At 42.8% G+C, this 21,516-nt stretch overlaps 2 protein-coding genes across 5 annotated transcripts; one reads left to right on the forward strand and one right to left on the reverse strand.

Annotated features, from left to right (window-relative positions):
• The first annotated feature begins 859 nt into the window (after positions 1–859).
• On the forward strand, positions 860–12,233 carry LOC129826111 (mitochondrial-processing peptidase subunit alpha-like). The gene is made up of 13 exons (XM_055886444.1): positions 860–962; positions 6,257–6,459; positions 6,580–6,659; positions 6,802–6,884; positions 7,061–7,155; positions 7,319–7,419; positions 7,602–7,865; positions 7,960–8,052; positions 8,172–8,290; positions 8,378–8,468; positions 9,724–9,786; positions 9,886–10,030; positions 10,184–12,233. The coding sequence occupies exons 1-13, from the start codon at positions 916–918 to the stop codon at positions 10,351–10,353; spliced, it is 1,554 nt and encodes a 517-aa protein (XP_055742419.1). The 5' UTR covers positions 860–915; the 3' UTR covers positions 10,354–12,233.
• Positions 12,234–13,583: 1,350 nt separating this feature from the next.
• LOC129826110 (phosphatidylinositol polyphosphate 5-phosphatase type IV-like) lies at positions 13,584–21,004 on the reverse strand. 4 transcript variants are annotated; one of them, XM_055886443.1, is made up of 11 exons: positions 20,855–21,004; positions 18,501–19,394; positions 17,463–17,586; positions 17,253–17,350; positions 17,010–17,134; positions 16,683–16,802; positions 16,449–16,556; positions 16,106–16,267; positions 15,833–15,948; positions 15,569–15,705; positions 13,584–15,388 (listed from the first exon to the last, which is right to left on the reverse strand). In XM_055886443.1, exons 2-11 carry the CDS (start codon positions 19,340–19,342, stop codon positions 15,256–15,258), a joined length of 1,965 nt encoding a protein of 654 aa, XP_055742418.1. In that variant the 5' UTR covers positions 19,343–19,394; positions 20,855–21,004; the 3' UTR covers positions 13,584–15,255. The 4 variants fall into 4 exon arrangements, with proteins under 4 accessions (XP_055742418.1, XP_055742415.1, XP_055742416.1 ...); XM_055886440.1 differs by lacking the exon at positions 20,855–21,004 and adding an exon at positions 19,999–20,166; XM_055886441.1 differs by lacking the exon at positions 20,855–21,004 and adding an exon at positions 19,999–20,166 and having other exon boundaries at positions 18,501–19,411.
• Positions 21,005–21,516: the final 512 nt, after the last annotated feature.

Raw genomic sequence — 21,516 nt, forward strand, 5'->3', positions numbered from 1 at the left:
CTTGCTATCATCGACGGAAAAATGAATTCCCCAGTTTATCATGACATTTTGCAAGAGAATGTTAGGCTATCTGTCTGCCAATTGAAGCTCAACAGAAGTTGGGTGATGCAACAGGACAGCGACCTAAAACACAGAGGTAAATCAACAACAGAATGGCTTCAACAGAAGAAAATATGCCTTCTAGAGTGGCCCAGTCAGAGTCCTGACCTCAACCCGATTGAGATGCTGTGGCATGACCTCAAGAGAACAGTTCACACCAGACATCCCAAGAATATTGCTGAACTGAAACAGTTTTGTAAAGAGGAATGGTCCAAAATTTCTCCTGATCGTTGTGCAGGTCTAATTCGCAACTACAGAACACATTTGGTTGAGGTTATTGCTGCCAAAGGAGGGTCAACCAGTTATTAAATCCAAGGGTTCACCATACTGGTACAGATCTACTAAAACTCCTAGTGATATATGTTTCAGTAAGATTGGATTTTTCGCATTTATAACAATGGTTATCAACTGTACTGCAGGAATAATTGAGGTTGTGGTGTCAGCTGCAGAGAGGTATTTGGAGAGATATGTGAGTGTGTGAGTTATAGGGTGTGTTAAGTGGTGGTGTCCCATCCATTCAGGTTGTTGGCCTGAGGTAGGACTAAATGTTTTATATTAACAAGGCAAGTCAATTAAGAACAATTAAGTATGGTGGTGTTATTATTTGTGAGTTTTGTGTTTGATGGTATTTTTTCCCCCAAGCAAAGTATAAGGGATTTGTATTCCAGTCTAGTAGGTGGCGGTAAAGCAACATTTATTGGATGCCAACAGCCGTTAAACCTCATCAAAGAAGAAGACAAGGAGGAAGAAGAATAAGGAAAATAAAAGTGTTTTGAAATAGCATCCGGGTGAATTAGTGGTCACAGAGAATTCAAGATGGCGGCGCACATGTCGCATTGTAGAAGTTGGGGCCGTGTTCAGAGGTAATATTTTATGTTCACGTTTATCTTAAAGCATTTGCATTGACTTTACTGAAATATGTCATTTCGTAATCAGCTAGCGCGCAAGCAAGCCGTGTAACTAATAGATTAATTCAAACAAAACAATGTTGTGGAAAGCTATATTTTGAATCTGCAGTCGGCTGCGAACGAATAGCATTATTGACAGTAGCGTTATATGCATGCGAGTGCAGTCGTGATTTCCTCTTTAGCTAGCTAACTAGGTAGCTGACGTTAGCTAGGTAGCTGACGTACACTATCACTGGCAATTTGGATTTCTGGACAAACACACTTTGGCATCATCAATAGTTAGCACGTGGTGCTACCTAGCCCATTTTTATAAGCTAATTACTACCTTTAGAGTCTATTGACAATAGTATCTTCTGGCTGGGGAAGTTTTAAAGGTCCACTATAATTGCGCGGTTATTTCCTGATTGCAAAATTATAATAGTTCACCTATTTTCAGTTAATCTAACAAAACAAAGTATAGTGTAGAGAATCATTGTACCATCTAAACCACTGAAATATTTTCCATAACCGAAAATATTGTATTTTCAGCTGTTTGAAGCAGGAGTACAAAACCGATAGTAAAAGATGCATAAACGAAAGGTAAGATCAGGAAGCATAGGAATAGCACACACAAAACATATACTGCTTCTTAGACTTACTTTCAATGAACTTAGTTTTAAGTTTATTATTATTATTTTTTGTATTTTACCCCCATTTTCTCCCCAGTTTTGTGATATCCGAAGGTCGAGTCATGAGTCGCTAGAGTGCGATAAGCCAAGTAAAGCCCCTCTGGCCAAAATCTCCCCTAACCCAGATGACTGAGGGCCAATTGTGTGCTGCCCTATGGGAGTCTCTGGCACGGCCGGTTGCGACACAGCCTGGGATCGAGCCCGGGTCTGTAGTGACGCCTCAAGCACTGCGATGCAGATCCTTAGACCGCTGTGCCACTCGGTAGGCCGAGAATTACATTTCTATGTTTACGGAAAACATTTAAGTCTCCAAATATCTCAACTACGATGAAGTTGAGGGTAGACTAGTGTGGGCTGACTGGAGCTCTGATATCGCATAAAATGAAGTTATCAAAAACGATGGAGGCACGCAGAGGCCAAATTGAGCTCCGTACCGCATCGTAGTGAGCCTCTGAATTTTTTTAACAATGTAGAGAGCTCTGTGTAGTTCTGCATTGACTTGATTCGTTGACGGTAGGTGAGGGCGGGAGGTCCTGTATAAACACTAACTCACTTCCTTGACAAATTCCTTAACAACAGCTCTGCGTTGCTCTGCAAAGCGCAAGACTGCAAAACGCAACAAGTGTGAATGCCCTGACTTCTGCAGAGGCCACATCACTGTGAACGCTGCACGGCCAATGCAGACAACGGATTGACCATGCAGCGGCTTTAAGATACAACTGGTCCAAGGAACATGTAACTGTTGACATTTGTTTTGCATGCTGAACAAGAACAACTCCAGGCAATATTACTATCCTAGTCCAACTGCGCACTGATTTAAACAATCAGTGTAAAGATATACAGGGTAAAGTTGATCATTTCATAACCACGCCAGCAATCACTTTGCGAGACACACTGCATGGCCAATGCAGGAGAAAAGGAGCTCTCTAAACTTTCAAACGGTCAAAACCATTTGATTTTGAGGTGAGGTGAAATCCGAAGTTGTGCTATATTTCATTTGCGATCTCATAGCTAATTTGTAAACTATAAATATTGATACGTTACTAGCCCAAACACTTAATCTGCAAAAATGATAGGTTAATTAGTGGGTGACGGTTATTTCAGAAGTGGGGGGACAAAAACAGGCTACATTGCACCCCGCTCCCCAAATCTGATATTGGTAGTTGGGTGGTAGATGCCAAGTCTCCCTCATGGCCCATGTGCCTACATTGTACATACAGCATAAACATGCAACATTCACACTCACACATACACCATAGATACAGTTGAAGTCAGAAGTTTACATGCACCTTAGCCAAATACATTTAAACTCAGTTTTTCACAATTCCTGACATTTAATCCGAGTACAAATTCCCATGTCTTAGGTCAGTTAGGATCACCACTTTATTTTAAGAATGTGACATGTCAGAATAATAGTAGAGAGAATGATTTATTTCTACTTTTATTTCTTTCATCACATTCCCAGTGGGTCAGAAATTTACATACACTCAATTAGTATTTGGTAATTGACTTGGGTCAAACGTTTCAGGTAGCCTTCCACAAATTTCCCACAATAAGTTGGGTGAATTTTGGCCCATTCCTCCTGACAGAGCTGGTGTAACTGAGTCAGGCTTGTAGGCCTCCTTGCTCACACACGCTTTTTCAGTTCTGCCCACAAATTTTCTAGAGGATTGAGGTCAGGGCTTTGTGATGACCACTCCAATACCTTGACTTTGTTGTCCTTAAGCCATTTTGCCACAACTTTGGACGTATGCTTGTGGTCATTGTCCATTTGGAAGATCCATTTGCGACCAAGCTTTAACTTCCTGAGTGTTGTCTTGAGATGTTGCTTCAAAATATACTCATGTTGCCATCTATTTTGTGAAGTGCACCAGTCCCTCCTGCAGCAAAGCACCCCCACAACATGATGCTGCCACCCCTGTGCTTCACTGTTGGGATGGTGTTCTTCGGCTTGCAAGCCTCCCCCTTTTTCCTACCAACATAACGATGGTTATTATGGCCAAACAGTTCTATTTTTGTTTCATCAGACCAGAGGACATTTCTCCAAAAAGTACGATCTTTGTCCCCATGTGCAGTTGCAAACTGTAGTCTGGCTTTTTTATGGCGGTTTTAGAGCAGTGGCTTCTTCCTTGCTGAGCGGCCTTTCAGGTTATGTTGATATAAGACTCGTTTTACTGTGGATATAGATACTTTTGTACCTGTTTCTTCCAGCATCTTCACAAGGTCCTTTTCTGTTGTTCTGGGATTGATTTGCACTTTCACACCAAAGTACGTTCATCTCTAGGAGACAGAACGTGTCTCCTTCCTGAGCGGTATGACGGCTGTGTGGTCCTGTGGTGTTTATACTTGCGTACTATTGTTTGTATCAAAAGCTTCTAAAGCCATGACACAATTTTCTGGAATTTTCCACTCTGTTTAAAGACATGGTCAACTTAGTGTATGTAAACTTCTGACCCACTGGAATTGTGATCCAGTGAATTATAAGTGAAATAATCTGTCTGTAAACAATTGTTTGAAAAATTACTTGTCATTCACAAAGTAGATGTCCTAACCGACTTGCCAAAACTATAGTTTGTTTTCAAGAAATCTGTGGAGTGGTTGAGAAACTAGTTTTAATGACTCCAACATGTAAACTTCCGACTTCAACAGTATATATAATTTACACTTGCACAGACAGATCCAGCTCAGAGAGGCCCAGCTCCTGAGCTCCATAAGAGGCAGATTCTAATTTAGAATGAAAAAATGGTTTAAGTTTCAAGCTTTAATGTCTCGTGCTAGCTATTTAGCAGACTTATGGCTTGGTGATAGAAGCTATTCAGGAGCTTGTTGGTGTCAGACTTGATGTACCGCTTGCCATGCAGAAACTGAGAGAAGTCTATGGCTTGAGTGGCTGAAGTTTCTAATGATTTTCCTTCCTTTCACAGCCTTAATGTAACAAATGTTAGATCATCGGACTAAATTGCATTGATTAGTTCTCTAATCAAACTGAATCGCACCGAATCGTTTCAAACTAAAACGTATGGTTACTGATTTGTATCAGAGCTCATGTATCTATATATACGTTTTGAGTGGTCTTTAAAGGGAATGATTCACATCCCTAGCATTTACACATGACATTGTACTGTCGGCTACAACAGTACTAAAACCGGTTAGAACAGTGTACAGTAAGTGTATATTTTACATTTGATATTATTTTGATGTGATGAAAGTAAAGGGCTGTATCTTTCTACAACTGTACAGCAATTGAGAATCGATTTGCGTTTAGATTGAGTCTTTGGCTGTTTTGGCTACCAGAGCCGGTCTACCTCTGAAAACAACACAAGGTCCTTGGACCTAATGGACTAACGGTAACGTTAGGCTCCTTAAGAGTATATATTTGGCTAGGTGCTACCTAGAACATGTGGGAAGGTGAATATGGTAAATAGTTGTGACTTCAGTTCCCCTGACTGTCAAGACATGCTGTTGTTGATTGCCGCAATCCATAAACTAACCTAAACCTGGCCTCTTTCTAATCTTAGTGTGACATTTGTTTCCTCACTCGTCTCTAACATATATGGTCTAAAACGCCAAACGGTCTCTACAAGTCAGAATGTCGAATACATCTAATTTGAATTTACTCTGTCTGCCCATTTCGTCCTTATTCGGGTGGAAATGTGAGACAAAATATCCACAGGAAAGTAATATTAACTGACTTAAAACGAGGATCTCTGTGTGTGGCTATCCCGATTTTGTCTGCTTATAGACTAAAGCTGGACATTACATGATTTTAAACTACTTGGGATCCACAACACATTTCTGCGATTGCAGGTGAATTGTATACTTGTAGGCGCTAACTAAGACGTCTTAGGTCGCGGAATGTGAGCGGGAGAAAGAAGTGTGATAATGGGTCTTTCGCTTCCCGATCCGCATCTTATGTCCAGATAAACAGAATTCTGACATGCTAGACATTTTGGGTCGTATCTTTTCTACAATGCGATTTGTGCAACTTGTCCTCTGTTGCTTGGCTACAACCCCAAAGAAGGGGTAATGATGACACTTCTTAAAGCCACAGGCACTGTGACTCATCTGGAAATTATAAAACCGACATGGTCTAGACAGGTCGCAATGTGAGCAAATTTGTGTAATATGAGCACACCAGTCGCGGACTTCAGGATGACAAGATTATGCAGACAGTTCGCATAATGTTGGTGCTCCGAAGATGTGAAGATTTTTGTTTTCGTGTAATGTATGCCTAGTTAAAGGCACGTGCACAAGACGGAAGTACATGGACGCAACACGTATACTAACTGAAGTTTTGCAGGTGTTTACATGGTTTTGCGCATGTGTCAGGTTATAGTAATCTCAATGGCAGTAGTGACGTTCTAAAAAGTCGGGTAAATTATACTTCCCTGTGGATATTTTTCTTACATTTCTGCCTGAATAAGACAACTACAAGAGTAAGTTCAAATGTAATGTTTATCATTTTGGCTTGTAAGGAAACTCATGTTTTTGCAGTCCTTTCATTCAGGTTGGTTTGCAGAAGTATGGGATTACAGTCTGATTTATTAGGCAAATTTAAACCTTACATCTTTGCATTTACAGGTTTGGAATTGCAGTATATAGAAAGTACAGCAGTGGCAGCAGATATCCAAATATCTCACTCTCTGCACCGTTACCAGGGATCCCTAAACCAGTGTTTGCGTCCGTTGACGGGCATGAGCAATGCGAGACTAAAATCACTACTTTGGAAAATGGCCTTAAAGTAGCATCTCAAAACAAGTTTGGTCAATTCTGCACTGTTGGAAGTAAGTTGCTACAACATTTGAATATAACTTATCTTTTCTTATTCTATTTCAGAAAGTCTCCATTGCTGCATAATCAATAAAGTATGAACGAATGATGATTTGCTTCTTCTCTCCTTCCAGTTTTAGTAAATTCAGGATCCAGACATGAGACAAAATACCCCAGTGGAATTGCACACTTTTTGGAGAAACTGGCCTTTTCTGTAAGTGTCATCTGCTTTGAGATGGCTTGTGCAAGACATGTCCCACCTTTTTGCCTCAGTGTTGTCACTTTTGTAGCCTAAGCAAATTGGTGGCCATGTTTTTGTTTATGGGAAACGATGAAAGTACAATGTGCATCTTCAGTCCACAGCCCAGTATGGCAGTAAAGATGAAATTCTTCTCACACTTGAAAAACATGGAGGGATCTGTGACTGCCAAACATCCAGGTATGAATAATTTCCTTTGGCTTCAATGTCCAGGCACAGTATGTTTTCTCTCTGACTGATGGAAAGGTATACTAACTATAGTCATGGTACTCTTTATCCCGTTTAGTGTTGTACTGCTTTTGAAGGGAATGAAGCTTTTCAGTCAGTTTGTGTGACGCCTAAGGTTTTATTCACAGAGACACCACCATGTATGCCGTCTCTGCCGAGGTGAAGGGACTGGACACGGTAGTCAGCCTGCTCTCTGATGCTGTATTGCAGCCACGCCTGCTAGGTGAGTCAACACTTTGAGTGACAGGTTTGTCATCGTGTTTGACGTCTCCTTCAATGATTTGGGGAAAATGTTGACTTAATTGAATTGTCTACGAAAGTAAGACTAGTAAACGTTTTTGTGGGAGTATATTTTCTTCAGGGGTGGCTCTGCTTCTGGTTACTAGATGAGGAGATTGAGATGACTAGGATGGCAGTGCGCTTTGAGCTGGAGGATCTGAACATGAGGCCTGACCCTGAACCTTTACTGACAGAGATGATCCACGCAGTGAGTCATGCTGTTGATTGATCCTCAGAAATTACAACACTCTTGATCTGCATGAAGTCTATTGTTGCACCGTTACTAATTTACTTTGGCCCCACCTCTGCAGTGAGCCTAGATCAATAGCGCCATTTATGGACAAATTCGTATGATGATACATAACTTTTCACAACACATCTTTGAACTAGGCAGCATATCGGGGGAACACTGTTGGGTTGCCTCGCTTCTGTCCAGTAGACAACGTGGAGAAGATCGACAAGAAGCTGCTACACACGTACCTGCGGAGCTACTACTGCCCAGAGCGTATGGTGCTAGCCGGTGTGGGCATCGAACATGAACAACTGGTGGCCTGCGCCAGGAAATATCTGCTGGATGTGAAGCCAGTATGGGGAGCCAGTACGCCTACCAATGTCGACCTGTCTGTGGCACAGTACACTGGTGGAATCGTAAGGGTAAGAGCAGGAAGATTTTTTCCCTTTCTTTCCTTCCTTTTTCCTTGTTTATTTTACTAAATCAGAATGTAAATCTCTGTTTTGATCCTCTCAGATGGATAAGGATATGTCAGATGTGAGCCTTGGCCCCACTCCCATCCCTGAGCTCACCCACATCATGATTGGCCTGGAAAGCTGCTCGTTCCTGGTGGGTGCTCACTGTGATTGGTTGGTGTGGAGGATCTCCCGCCCACTTGTTTGAACTGTCTCAAGCGCTATCTAGGCTATCCTGTATCTGGATGTTAATATACATATTTTGTGATACAGGAGGAGGACTTCATCCCATTTGCCGTCCTCAACATGATGATGGGTGGAGGCGGGTCCTTCTCAGCGGGGGGTCCTGGGAAAGGCATGTTCACTCGGCTTTACCTGAACGTGCTCAACAGGTAAGCAGGATACACCCTTCTCAATTCTAATGAAAGTAATTACGATTGTATTTTTTTTAATTCATTTTTTAATTTTTTTATCTACAGGCATCATTGGATGTACAATGCCACCTCATACCATCACAGTTACGAGGACAGCGGCCTGCTGTGTATCCATGCCAGTGCAGACCCCAGACAGGTAGGGAGAGGAGATTCAGGAGGGGCAGGACTTTACACTGTAGTTTAAAGGGCTAATACTAAGCTGCCAGATGCTTGGAATATAATATCTGTTAAAAATAAAACATTTTTGTTATGTCTTTTAAAATAATAATTTGGTGGTGGCTTATATTTGTCAAATTTCACACATTTACATGCACTCAGTGGCCAACTTATAATGTATACCCATCTAGTTGTGTGTCGGACCCCCCTTTGCCTCCAGAACAGCCTGAATTCTTCGGAGCATGGACAAGTTGCTCAATTGGTATCAAGGGACCTAACGTGTGCCAGGAAAACATTCCCCACATTACGCCACCGCCACCAGACTGGGGCCATGGACATATACTGCTTACGCCAAATTCTGACTGCCATCAGCATGACTCAACAGCAAGCAACTGGAATTCGTTGGACAATATTTTTCCACTCAATTGTCCAGTGTTGGTGATTGTGTGCCCACTGGAGCTGCTGCTTTAGGAGTGGAACCTGGTGTGGTTGTCTGCTGCAATAGACAAGGACTGACGAGTTGTGCGTTCCGAGATGCCGTTCTGTACACCAATGTTGAACTGCGGCGTTATTTGCCTGTTGGTGGCCCGCCATTCTCATTCGACCTCTCAACAAGCTGTTTTTGCCGACAGGACTTCCGCTGACTGGATGTTTGTTTTGTCGTACCATTCTCGGTAAACCCTAGACAGTGTCGTGCATGAAAAGCCCAGGAGGCTGGCCGTTTCTGAGATGCTTGATCTGGCGCGCCTGGCACCGACGATCATACCACGCTCAGTGTCTTAGGTCACTCGTTTTGTCCGTCTAGCATTCAATTGAACAGTACCTGAATGCCTCAATGCCGGGCTCTGCCTGCTTTATATAGCAACCCATGGCCGCGTGACTGTTTGTAGGCGCGACCCATTTTTGTGAATGGGGTGGTGTGCCTAATAAACTGGCCATTGAGGGTGTGATAATTGGAAGTGTTTTTTTTGCACATCCCAACTCTCCGAGACACCCTCTGTCATTATCAATGGCGACCCTGGCACAATTAGGGTCAAGTGCCTTTCTCAAGGGCACATTGAGAGATTTTGCACCTTGTCGGCTCAGATTGCTAGTTAGAATCCTTATGTTACTGGCCCAATAACCTTTAGGCTATCTGGCGCCCCTGGATTTGACTTTGTATGATGTGTGTTCTCTGACGTTGTGAAAGTGCTGCCATTCCAAAGTTGTTGATTACAACATCTTGCTTTGTCAAGGTTCGGGAAATGGTGGAGATTATAACCAGAGAGTTTATTCAGATGGCTGGGACAGCAGGAGAGGTAAGGCTTGTCACAAAAGCCATTTTAAAATGACAAAGATTTCTGAACTTGGAACTCTCTGTGAACTTCCCAATGTTGCTTCTCTCTTTCTGTGCTCAGATGGAGTTGGCGAGAGCGAAAACGCAGCTCAAGTCCATGCTGATGATGAACCTGGAGTCGCGGCCGGTTATCTTTGAGGATGTCGGCCGACAGGTTCTAGCCACAGGGAAGAGGAAGCTGCCACACGAGCTGTGTGACCTCATCAGTGAGTAGTAGTGCCCTGGGTCATAAGTGGATATTGATATCCTCAAGCCCAGAATGAAACATTGGCGTCTGACAATCTGCAGGGAAATGACAAATCATGACTGTCATGGCAGATCAGTAGTTCTTTATGCTGACTTTTCACTTCTCTTTCCAGGTAACATTACAGCAAGCGATATCAAGAGGGTCACAACCAAGATGCTACGCAGCAAGCCAGCAGTAGCAGCGCTAGGAGACTTGACTGAGATGCCCTCCTATGAGCACATCCAAGCTGCCCTGTCCAGCAAGGACGGGCGCCTGCCTCGCATGTACCGCCTCTTCCGATAGACCTCCCTGCGTTTACCCTGACATCAATGTATATACTGGACACTGACCTACACTAACCGGTCAAAAGTTTTAGAACACCTACTCATTCAAGGGTTTTAATTTATTTCAAATGTTTTCTACATTGTAGAATAATAGTGAAGACATAAACTATGAAGTATAACAAATGGAATCATGTAATAGCCCAAAAAGTGTTAGCCACCCTTTGCCTGGATGACAGCTTGGCACTTTCTTGGCATTCTCTCAACCAGCTTCACCTGGAATTCTTTTCCAACAGTCTGGAAGGAGTTCCCACATATGCTGAGCACTTGTTGGCTGCTTTTCCTTCACTCTGCGGTCCGACTCATTCCAAACCATCTCAATTTGGTTGAGGTCGGGGGATTGTGGAGGCCAGGTCATCTGAGGCAGCACTCATCCCTCTCCTTGGTAAAATAGCCCTTACACAGCCTGGAGGTGTGTTGGGTCATTGTCCTGTTGAAAAACAAATGATAGTCCCACTAAGCCCAAATCAGATGGGATGGTGTATTGCTGTAGAATTCTGTGGTAGCCGTGCTGGTTAAGTGTACCTTGAATTCTAAATAAATCATAGACTGTGTCACCAGCAAAGCACCCCCACACAATCACACCTCCTCCTCCATGTTTCAAGGTGGGAACCACACATGCGGAGATCATCTGTTCACCCACACGGTGTGTCACAAAGACACGGCGGAAGGAACCAAAAATCTAAAATTTGGACTCCAGACCAAAGGACAAATGTCCATTGCTTGAGTTTCTTGGCCCAAGCAAGTCTCTTCTTCTTATTGGTGTCCTTTACTAGTGGTTTATTTGAAGCAATTTGACCATGAAGGCCTGATTCACACAGTCTCCTCTGAACAGTTGATGTTTTTTACTTGAACTCTGAAGCATTTATTTGGGTACAATTTCTGAGGCTGGTAACTAATGAACTTATCCTCTGCAGCAGAGGTAACTCTGGGTTTTCCTTTCCTGTGGCGGTCCTCATGAGAGCCAGTTTCATCATAACGCTTGATGGTTTTTGTGACTGCACTTGAAGAAACTTTTTGAAGTTCTTCAAATGTTCCACGTTGACTAACCTTCATGTCTTAAAGTAATGGACTGTCGTTTCTCTTTGCTTAATTGAACTGTTTGTGCCATAATATGGACTTGGTCTTTTACCAAATAGGGCAGTCTTCTGTATACCCCCTTACCTTGTCACAACACAACTGATTAGCTAAAACGCATTAAGGAAAAGATTCCACAAATTTACTTTTAAGGCACACCTGTTAATTGAAATGCATTCCAGGTGACTACCTCATGAAGTTGGTTGAGAGAATGTGCAAAGCTGTCAAGGCAAAGGGTGGTTATTTGAAGAATCTCATATCTAAAATATATTTTTTGGTTACTACATGATTCCATGTGTTATTTCATAGTTTTGATGTCTTCACTATTATTCTACATTGTAAAAATAGTCAAAAGAAAAACCCTTGAATGAGTAGGTGTTGTAAAAACTTTTCACCGGTATGGTACACTAATGTTCTCTCAATGGAGCTGTGCTAAGCACTGGGAGAGAACTACTGTTTGAATCTCCAACTGTAAAAGAAAAGTTTTGAGTGAGGTGATTTTTAAAAACAACATTTTACTCTGAGGATATACCCTGCTCTGCGTACCTGGAGCGTCTACACTTTCTTGCCCGAGGGAAGTTTTCATTTCCTGTTCACTATCCCACCTGACCCACGTTGGCTGGGATGGTTTGCATGCTTTTTGGGTTTAATTCCAAGTATGTGTGAATGAATATGGCTAGAGATTTACATTGCTGGATCTGTAGAGGGAGACCTACAAATTACCTTCATGGTAAAAAGGAAAATAAAGGGTTGTGATTTTCTGTTTCCCAGCCTTCTGTTGGATAGCAAACAGGCCCGGGCCCGGTTGCCCGACAGCAATGGAATTTCGGCTTATGAGTGTTAACGATGCGTCGTTCTTATAACAGCCGAAGATGTAACATGCGTTTCCCAAAAACCACACACAGAGAGAACGTTCACGAAGTCCATCGTTGGAGCATGTCGATATAGTGATAGGATCAAAAGAAAGGCAGCACTGCTGAGGTTATTGGTGATCACAGACAGATAAACATCTTGATTCTGTGTTTAGTGTAGATATTCTGTTCATGAAGTGACGTGGAAGGGGGAAAAAATTAAACATCTAATGACGCACTTAGTAGTTCTATGAGTGGTCTGAGGCAGTCGGTAAATAATGTGCGTTTTCAAATACAACTTTAGTAACAAGAGTTTTGGGAAACTGCTCAGAGACTTAACGATGCTCCTACAAAGGCTCTAACGATGAACTTAGCCTTAAGATACTTTTGGAAAACCGGGCCCTGGACTACACTGTATGTGTGAATGTCCTAGCAATGTCCTACTACACTGATGTTTGCACAATTAACACAGATACTTCCTTAAATTTGACAGACACTTTTTATGACATTTCAGAGGCTGGAGTCTCACCCAAGGCCAAGGTGTTGAAAGTGTTCCACAGGGATGCTGGCCCCATGTTGACTCCAATGCTTCCCACAATTGTCAACTTGCGTGGATGTCTTTTGAGTGGTAAACCATTCTTGATACACGGGAAACTGTTGAGTGTGGAAAACCCCAGCACCATTGCAGTTTTTGACACACTCAAACTGGTACACCTTGCACCTACTACCATACCCTGTTCAAAGGCACTTAAATCTTGTCTTGCCCAGTTGCCCACTGAATGGCACACATACTCAATCCATGTCTCAATTGTATCAAGTCTTAAACATCCTTTAACCTGTCTCCTCCCCTTCATCTCTAGACTGATTGAAGCAGATTTAACAGGTGATAATAACTTTCACCTGGTCAGTATGTCATGGAAAGAGCAGGTGTTGTACACTCAATGTATATAGTACTGTGTGTGTGCTGATATCCTTTCGGGTGCCAGAGAAATCTTTACATGTATTTCTCATTTCCAAAACTATATTGCTATTATAGTAGAGGAATGGTATGCGTCTTCTCTAAATTGTAATAATGTATTTAGCTTTTTCACTTTGTTTCAGAATACTGCCACAATCTTACATTTTATTTCAAACAAAGGTTTCTCTGGGTCCTTGAGAGAAAGTGAAAATAATGAATGTAATGACCCATATGTATATCTGTATTCTGGTAAATTAATAATTGCCATGAATGGACAGTCAATTAGCATTTATAAAGCAATTATACTGTCCTTTGAGGGATATTTAATGTCCACTTCAGATGACAGAAGAAAACATTTGTTTCACAATCAAAATAAAACAGAAATGACAAACATTCCATGTGATGTTACATCACAAATCATGTGTTATAAAAGATCCACAGCTATGGAGTCCTGAGAAAATCACAAACAAGATCACAGGCACTTGCCCTGAGCGTTAAAGTGAATGAGAACTCATGATTCACCATTACACCAGAACCATTGATCTTCATGCAATGAATTCTCTTCCCCTCGTTAGCACAATACAGTACATGGAAAGTATTTTTTTGATGAAGTTACATGAGTGTATTTCATTTAGTCATGACAGATGACATTAAGGCAATGAATCAGAGTTCAACCCCTCCAATACAATCAACATCACCATTGCAAAAGATGGTTCTGTATCCATTATGTGAGATATTAAACAATATGTTAATAAGCAAGATATTTCACAAAAATCAATCACGCATCTGTTTTTATACAATGCCAGAAAATCCACCATGCATTAATTCAATAAGTACCATACTTGCAGGAAATGTATGTTCATCAAGCAACATCGAAATGTCCCTTAAATTTGACAGGGATAAGTCAATTTCTGTGAAATCATGGGTCAGTTTTTTCTTTATTAGAGGAAATCCAAAAACATCCGAAAAGTTTGGTATATCAAAGAAAGTGCTTTATACTGCTTAAGATCTGTTTGATGAAAATGCATTGACAAGGCCTTTGAATACAGGTACACAAAGTAAAAAGTGACATTACATATGGTCCATATCAACCTGGCTTGTTAAATAAATGTACAAAATAAAACAAAAAAAGAATGTATTAAGTACAGTATACTCAGAGCAACATCAGCCAACCAGGACACACGGGTGGGGGTGAGTAACTGATTAACTTTCAATCTTCAATGTCAGGTTCCCCAGTTCAGTCTTGTTTATAGAAGGTCTGTATAAATAGACCAGTTTACTGCCGAGTCTGCAGGCTGGGGTCTGTCTGAACTCAAGGTCCCTGCCTTCGAGAACAGCCCCACAGCTCCCCCGCCCAAACCACATGAGCGACACAGTTCCAACAGCTCTCAGTAGGGGGGCGCTCATGGATCAGCCTACGTGACTTCCATGACTCACAGGGAGATTCTCAATTGGACAAAAGTCCATCCTCTACTTCCTGACCCGGAAAGCGATAAGTGGTCGAGGAGAGTGTCAATTCGTTAGTAGGCGAACGTAGGAGTCTGCTCATTACCTACTTCAGCAGAAGATGCACAATAGTATCCTGGGCTAGTGTTTAAAAAACCATCACACCCCTTTTGAATCAGCTGTTGTTTTCTCAAAGGAGAAAAGTATGCACACATTTAAAAACTATACGGCACTTTTGTCTAGAAAATGTCTTGCACAACTAGCTAAATTTGTATCACTTTAAACATTTATTTGGGGATTCTACCCCTGTCAACATAATTTGCCTGATGACGCGCAAGTGGAGAACGAGAGTCATTTCATACAAGCACATTTGTTTCTACGTTTCCTCGATTACCTTTGACCTTTTTCAAAAGCAGACGAGGATGCAAGGCCTCGGACAAAACTAACAGATTCTCCCACAGACTGGGCTGGAAGTGGAAAGACAAGACTGGTTCCCTTTGGTCCCTCATGGCTGGGTCAGAGTGATTCTGGTTCAGGAGATGGAGCAGATGGTGCTGCTGCCCTGGTCCTTCGTGGCTTCTCTCTTCTTCAGCTCTCTGGTGATCCTCCTCCTGATACCCTCCAGGTACAGACTCCTGTCAAACTGACCCGCTCCCAGAGGAATACTGAGAAACACCAGACGGTGAACAAATAAAAAAGGGTTAACCAGCTGTTCTAAACTTTGAGCTTTTCATTGACAGCACTTTTGGACAACGTAATTACTACGAGAAAGGTTAAGTGTTGGAGCTGAAAGCTGCAAATAGCTTGCTGCTGCAACAGCTAAGAGAGGCAGGGGTGGGACTCACTTGTCTCTTCCAGGACGGAGTTTGACCTGGAACATGCCGATGACAGGCCGGTGGTCTGACGTCTTTATCATTGAACAGCTGGTGTACTTTATCACTTTGATGTCATCCACCTGCCTGTTCCTGAACAGTATTCTGTCCTAGAGCACACAGAGAAACAGTCAAATAAAATATTCCCTTTGTGTGTGTTTAAAACAAGCCTATATAATAAAGCAAAGAGGCTTGCTTGTATGAATGACACAAGGTATGACTGACGGTGGCACGTACTGTGTATGAGGGAGTTCTCTGCTTAGAGGTGGTGTCGTACACGTCACAGCCAACGTCAAATTTGTAGGTGGGGAGGAACTGAATCAGTGCTTCCTGGAAGCCTTTAAAGATGGAACCTAGAACAGAGCATAACACATTTGTACTCTATTGTCAAGTATCTGTCACAGTGAGTATGGTAACAATACATTGAGATATCATTCACAATCTAATACATGTAATATTTGCCTGAACCTCTGGTTCTTAGTGTTAGAATGGTGTTCCATGTAGACGTACCATCCTTCATTTCCTTGGAGAGTTGGTCATGGTGGAGAAGAGGGCCCATGTCCACACCCTGGTTCTGGTTTAGAAGGGCCTCTACCCCCCCACGGTCTTCACTCAGGCGGAAGTTAAAGTCCCCAAACCAAAAAACCTCATCAAACCGTGTTGTCACATCCGCTGAAAGACATGAAACATAGTCATTATCAGTAACATTAACAATGGACTTGAGTACTTGTTGCATGAGGGAAACTACAGCATTTCTCCTCACATAATTAGGATGCTCTTCTAGATGTGACAGCGGTACTTCAATATAGTAGTAGTACTGCAATAAACAGCTCTTGTCTTTAAGAGTACTTACAGGATGTGGAGCGGTAAGGGTTGGTGTCTGGAAGAACTTTAGGGAGAGCAAGTGCTTCAACGATCTTGTTGTAGTCCAGAATCCTCTCGTACACTCTGGAATCTCCAGCTGGAACATAAGGACATTTATTAAATCACCTAGTTAGCAGTGCGACTGTATCCAAAAGGCTTTCCGCTTCCTGTTTACATTCACAGGTAATAGCATCACCTCCTGAACAACAGAGGTGTCACTCACAGGTAAAATGGGAGGTGATGAAGAGGAAGGAAGTGCCAAAGAAGGTGAAGCCGATCCCCACGGCTCCTTTGGTTTTGATCTGAGACATGATGCGTGTTGTGACCGTGGCATGCTCCACTTCTGTTAGGAGGAGATGCGGTGGTTACAGGGACCAAATCAGATCACGTACTGTACACATAAAATGTGGGTAGCCAGAGAGATCACCTTATAATGTTACCTCTCTTACAACATTTTAATTAGAGACCTTCTGAGATTTGTTGATGGGAAAGGACTGATTCACTCTCCTCTGAAAAAAACGACAACTTGTAGTAGACATTCGGGACGGACCTGAGCAGAACCAAATGAGGTCCCTCCTGACGAACACCGTGAGGTAGAGAACCCCGTGGGAGGCTGCGTAGAGCATGACATAGTACGGCCCCAGAGTCTCCTGAAGACGGATCTCCCATTCCCTCCTGTAACACACACACACACACACACACACACACACACACACACACACACACAATCAGCATAGAGTGCTGAAGACTCGATTGATATAATGCAAAATGCTCTCATACAGTCGTCCTATACCGGTCAGGACATCCCTCCTGGACTCCGATGATGTAAAAGTCTTGTGCAAATTCAGAGTCTGTCGGGAGCAACAGATCATCTAGGTTGTTTGGAAGTCCCTGAAAATGACACGGAAGTAGTCATTTTTTTTATTATCAAAGAGTGAGTGTAGAACTTGTGTACAGATATTCAGGCTCTAGGCCTAATGTTGAACAGTAGGAGTGGCCTCACCTTCTCTCCATGCATGTTCCATGTGGCTATGTAGATGCCAACTCTCCTCTCTGGGAAATAGCGGTCCAGCTCCTCAGCGCCCAAAAGGGCACCACTGCCCAGCACGCTGCCCTCCAGAAAACTCCTGGAACACAATGAGGAAATGAACACTTCATAACCGGAGGTATAGCAGCACTGTTTTCCCTGCTTGCTCTAACAAACAATTAGTATTCTTGGCTACTTTGAACCAACCCCATTTCAAATGTCTGGTAGGCTCCATTATACAAGTTCAGTAGAATACACACACAATTCAAAGAACGCTGGATATTATTGGCGCTGAGGCACATTTCAAAACATAGGCTTCTTCCCTAGCTGATAGCTGTCAAACATTTCAGATAAATCCCCCGATTCCTTGAACAGCTCCTTGCTGAGGCACAACATGTGTATTGAGACCCATCTTTGCTCCCTGAATGGTGGCAAAAGCTATGCTGATTCACACACTCCCACCTGACAATTTCCTCCATCAGAGTGAGCACTTACATACCATAAGCCTCAGAGGCCTTCATTGAAGCAGAACTGCAGCCAGTGTTGCTAGTGCACACACCGATGCTAATGCCCTAGCTGCAGATGTGCCACGGTAATAATTACAGCATAGTCTTCTTGGTTGCCATTCACTGATGGTGATTGTGACCGCTCACAATAAGTTACAATAGCTCAAATGCCCATCTGTAGTTCATGCAGAATATATTTAACTCAAGGCACACCTCAATTCTTATCATGAGATGTCATGTTCCACATCACAGGAAGTGCATTATTGTATCAATGAAATGGAGCATCCCTTAAGCCCATCTTTATTTTAGAGCTGCATCAAACATTCAAATGATACTTTATACACTATAGTTAGATCACCTATTAGTTTCAATGCCTTCAGAAAGCTATCAAGACTTACAGCACTTTGATACCGGTATGGTATCCAATACAGGTAGAGAAGGCTTCTGCAGGACGTATCTGGTAAGTAAACTAGAGAGGATATCATGAGTGAGAGGCGTGTAGCCCTACCTGTTCCTGACGTCCCTGGGTCTGATGGGGTTCAACACGCTGAAGGTGGACTTCATGGAGTTGACAGAGGTGTTGTCCGACACCATGTTATCCAGAAGCCGGCTGTCGCTCAGGTTCCTGTGCAGGTGCAGCCTCTCCGGCCCAGCTCTCCCCGGCACAGTGCCATAATCCACGCAATCCCTGTCAATCCGATTAGCCGTCCTTAAGGACTCCGACGCCAAGGTCTGCTCCAGAGCAGGAAGTGGACCCGATGGCTGTAAGGGAGAGAGGCGTACCTTGAAGGGCCTCCCCCGCTGCTCCGCTGGGTCACCGTAGTGGTCGTGGGGCCTCCTCTCGTACTCGGAGAGGCTCTGGCCCCTGGCTCTGAAGACAGGGGACCCTGTAGGAGTTAAGAGGGGTCCAACGATGGAGCTCTGTCCGTTCCTTAAGGTGGCAGCACCGCTCAAGGGGAACACACCTGTAACTGCCGAGTCCTCCTTAAGAGAGTCTGTGGAGGAACCAGTCTCAGCTGGGTCAGTCAGACTCTCCTGGCTGTGCTTAAGTCTTCTGCTTCTCACCTCCTCCATCGAACCACTCTTCCCTCCCTTCGACAGTGCAGGGGGCTTGGGCAGTAGGGGCGGTCGCGGTTGGTAGAGACTGGTCTTGCTGCTTTGGTCTTGTACATCCTGAGGGAATTTCAGGGTGTCGAGGAGCTTGGTGGGTTTGATGTCCTCTGTAGGGGGGTTCACTGGCATCTTGTCACTGCTAACTCCTTCTGGATCCTTCCCACCAGGAGCTCCACGAGGTAACACTCCATCAGGCTGAGAGGGGCTACTGTCCTCCCCATTCTCAGTCATCCTCATGCCAGGCTGCACCTTCTGTCAGATGTCAGTACCATGCCATGGAAGAGGTCATCTAGAAAACAATTATAGCTACTGTACTATTAATGAGAATGGATTGATAGTATTTCTAATTATATGCTTGTTACACTAGCTAGCTAGACACTTGCTATGTTACTTATCTTACACAAGCAATGAAGCTAGGTAGCAACGAGTTGATTAGCCCGACTAAGTTAGCTGCACATATGGTTGGCTCATGTTAGCTAGCTAAATGACTGGAAGAGAGAACTCCACAGACAAAAGAAACCTTAGTTACCAGTATATTTGACAGCTCTGTTGGCAGTAATGTTAACTGGACGCTAAAATTGCTAACTACTGTGATGACATGTAAAGCCATCTAGCTAGCACATGTTTACGATTATGCTAGCTAGTTAGCTACATCCTCGTAAACATGTGCTGCTAAAAAAGATAGCTGCTTGCTATGCGCTCTAACGTTAGCTATATAGCATTCGAATTCACATAACATTCGCTAGATAGCTAGCAGAAACGCATTGGTGAAACGTTGTAGCTGCTAGCTGTGCTAGCTAATATTTTAACCTATGACAGACCGCTAGAAATATGGCAGTCTGGGAAAGACAAACGCATTAGACACGACACTACATTTAATCAACGTTAGATACCTGGGGAAAAGCGAAATCAAGTTTCGTCCATTACAACATTGTGAGAATATATCGTTAGAGGTAACATTAACTAACTAGCTATTTTTAGTTTAGCTCCCAACGTTAAACCAAACTTTCCACTTCTCTAGACATGGTTTTTCTTCTTCATTGATGTTTACTGGCAGACTACACTCATAATGTGTATTGCCGCCACCTACTGTAAGGGGTAGTAAAAAAATACCCCAAAAACAAAATAGGTTTTGGATTAACAAATTCATACTAATTACCAAAAACACAAACCAAATTCACGCTACTATCCTGTATAAAATACTACACCTTCGGTCGGATTTCAATGTATTTTCAGATCCCTAAACAGGCTCATGGAACCTCTTCATTCAGTACTCCCTGTAACATTTCGGCTGTATAGTCCTGGAGATCCAGAAATCTATTTGCCGCCATCACAATGATGTCTAACTTAGAATGTTTTATTAATTTGACTAGTGCAATTTATCACTAAGTCCACCTTCTTCACTGTTAGTGTGTCGGGATCCTTCTCCTGCATGCAATTCACTGCAGACTGTGGGCCATCCACTACCATCTCACCTCTACTCATTCCTTCAGCTATTTTCACTGCCTCCACATAGGAGACCTGCTGGATAGCCCTGACCCTAGCTACTGCGCCCTCCTTCATCCTTACAGGGCACTCCGGGAACGTGATTCCCATCACAATTACAACATGCTTCATCTGACTCTTCAACTGCTACATACATTATTTATTACTTTGACAAACACTTGCCACGTGTCCAGACTTGTTATAATTGTAACACTGCAGCGGCTTCTGTACTGTACATATGGTCTGACCGCATTTCTCACATACCCACGTTTTACATACATCGGGTGAACCACTTCATCAAACGACTAAATAAAACCGATAGGCTTTGCTCCTTCTTTCCATCTATCATTTGATTCAAGCGATGTGCGTCTACCACTCACTCCTACACGAGATGACACCTTTAACCGGAGCCCTACTCTAAAAAGCACAGCTTTCCACGTCATACGTCGGCATCTTGTGTAGAGCCACAGAGCTTTCTCCTTTTGTGCTCACGATATCAACATCATACCGCTCATGGTCACTCTGACCGATTCCACTCTACCTAATTAGAGTGGAATTGCAACAATCTTCAAAATGTTCTTAAATGTGATGTTCGGGTGCCTCTAGGGGAATTCAGAAAGCTGATTGAGGACCTTATTACTGATGAATGTGTTATTTTTTTAGGACCATATTTTTCTTTCTGCTTGCATTTTGTGTTTATATTTTGATGTGTGTATTTTCTGTTAATTATTTAATTCAGGGCTCATCTGTAAAAGAGACCTTGGTCTCAGTCGACTTCCTCATAAAATAAAGCTTAAATATATTTTTTATTTACAATAGAATAAATCAAATCGACTTGTCTGTTTGTTCAATGTATTCACACATAGCTACTGTAGCCTATATTTCTTTTTAAATTACTTATTGTTTTATTTTTCCCAATAAGCGCT

The sequence above is a fragment of the Salvelinus fontinalis genome, chromosome 28 (genome assembly GCF_029448725.1).
Source record: "Salvelinus fontinalis isolate EN_2023a chromosome 28, ASM2944872v1, whole genome shotgun sequence".
In the NCBI taxonomy this organism is placed as follows: Eukaryota; Metazoa; Chordata; class Actinopteri; order Salmoniformes; family Salmonidae; genus Salvelinus; species Salvelinus fontinalis.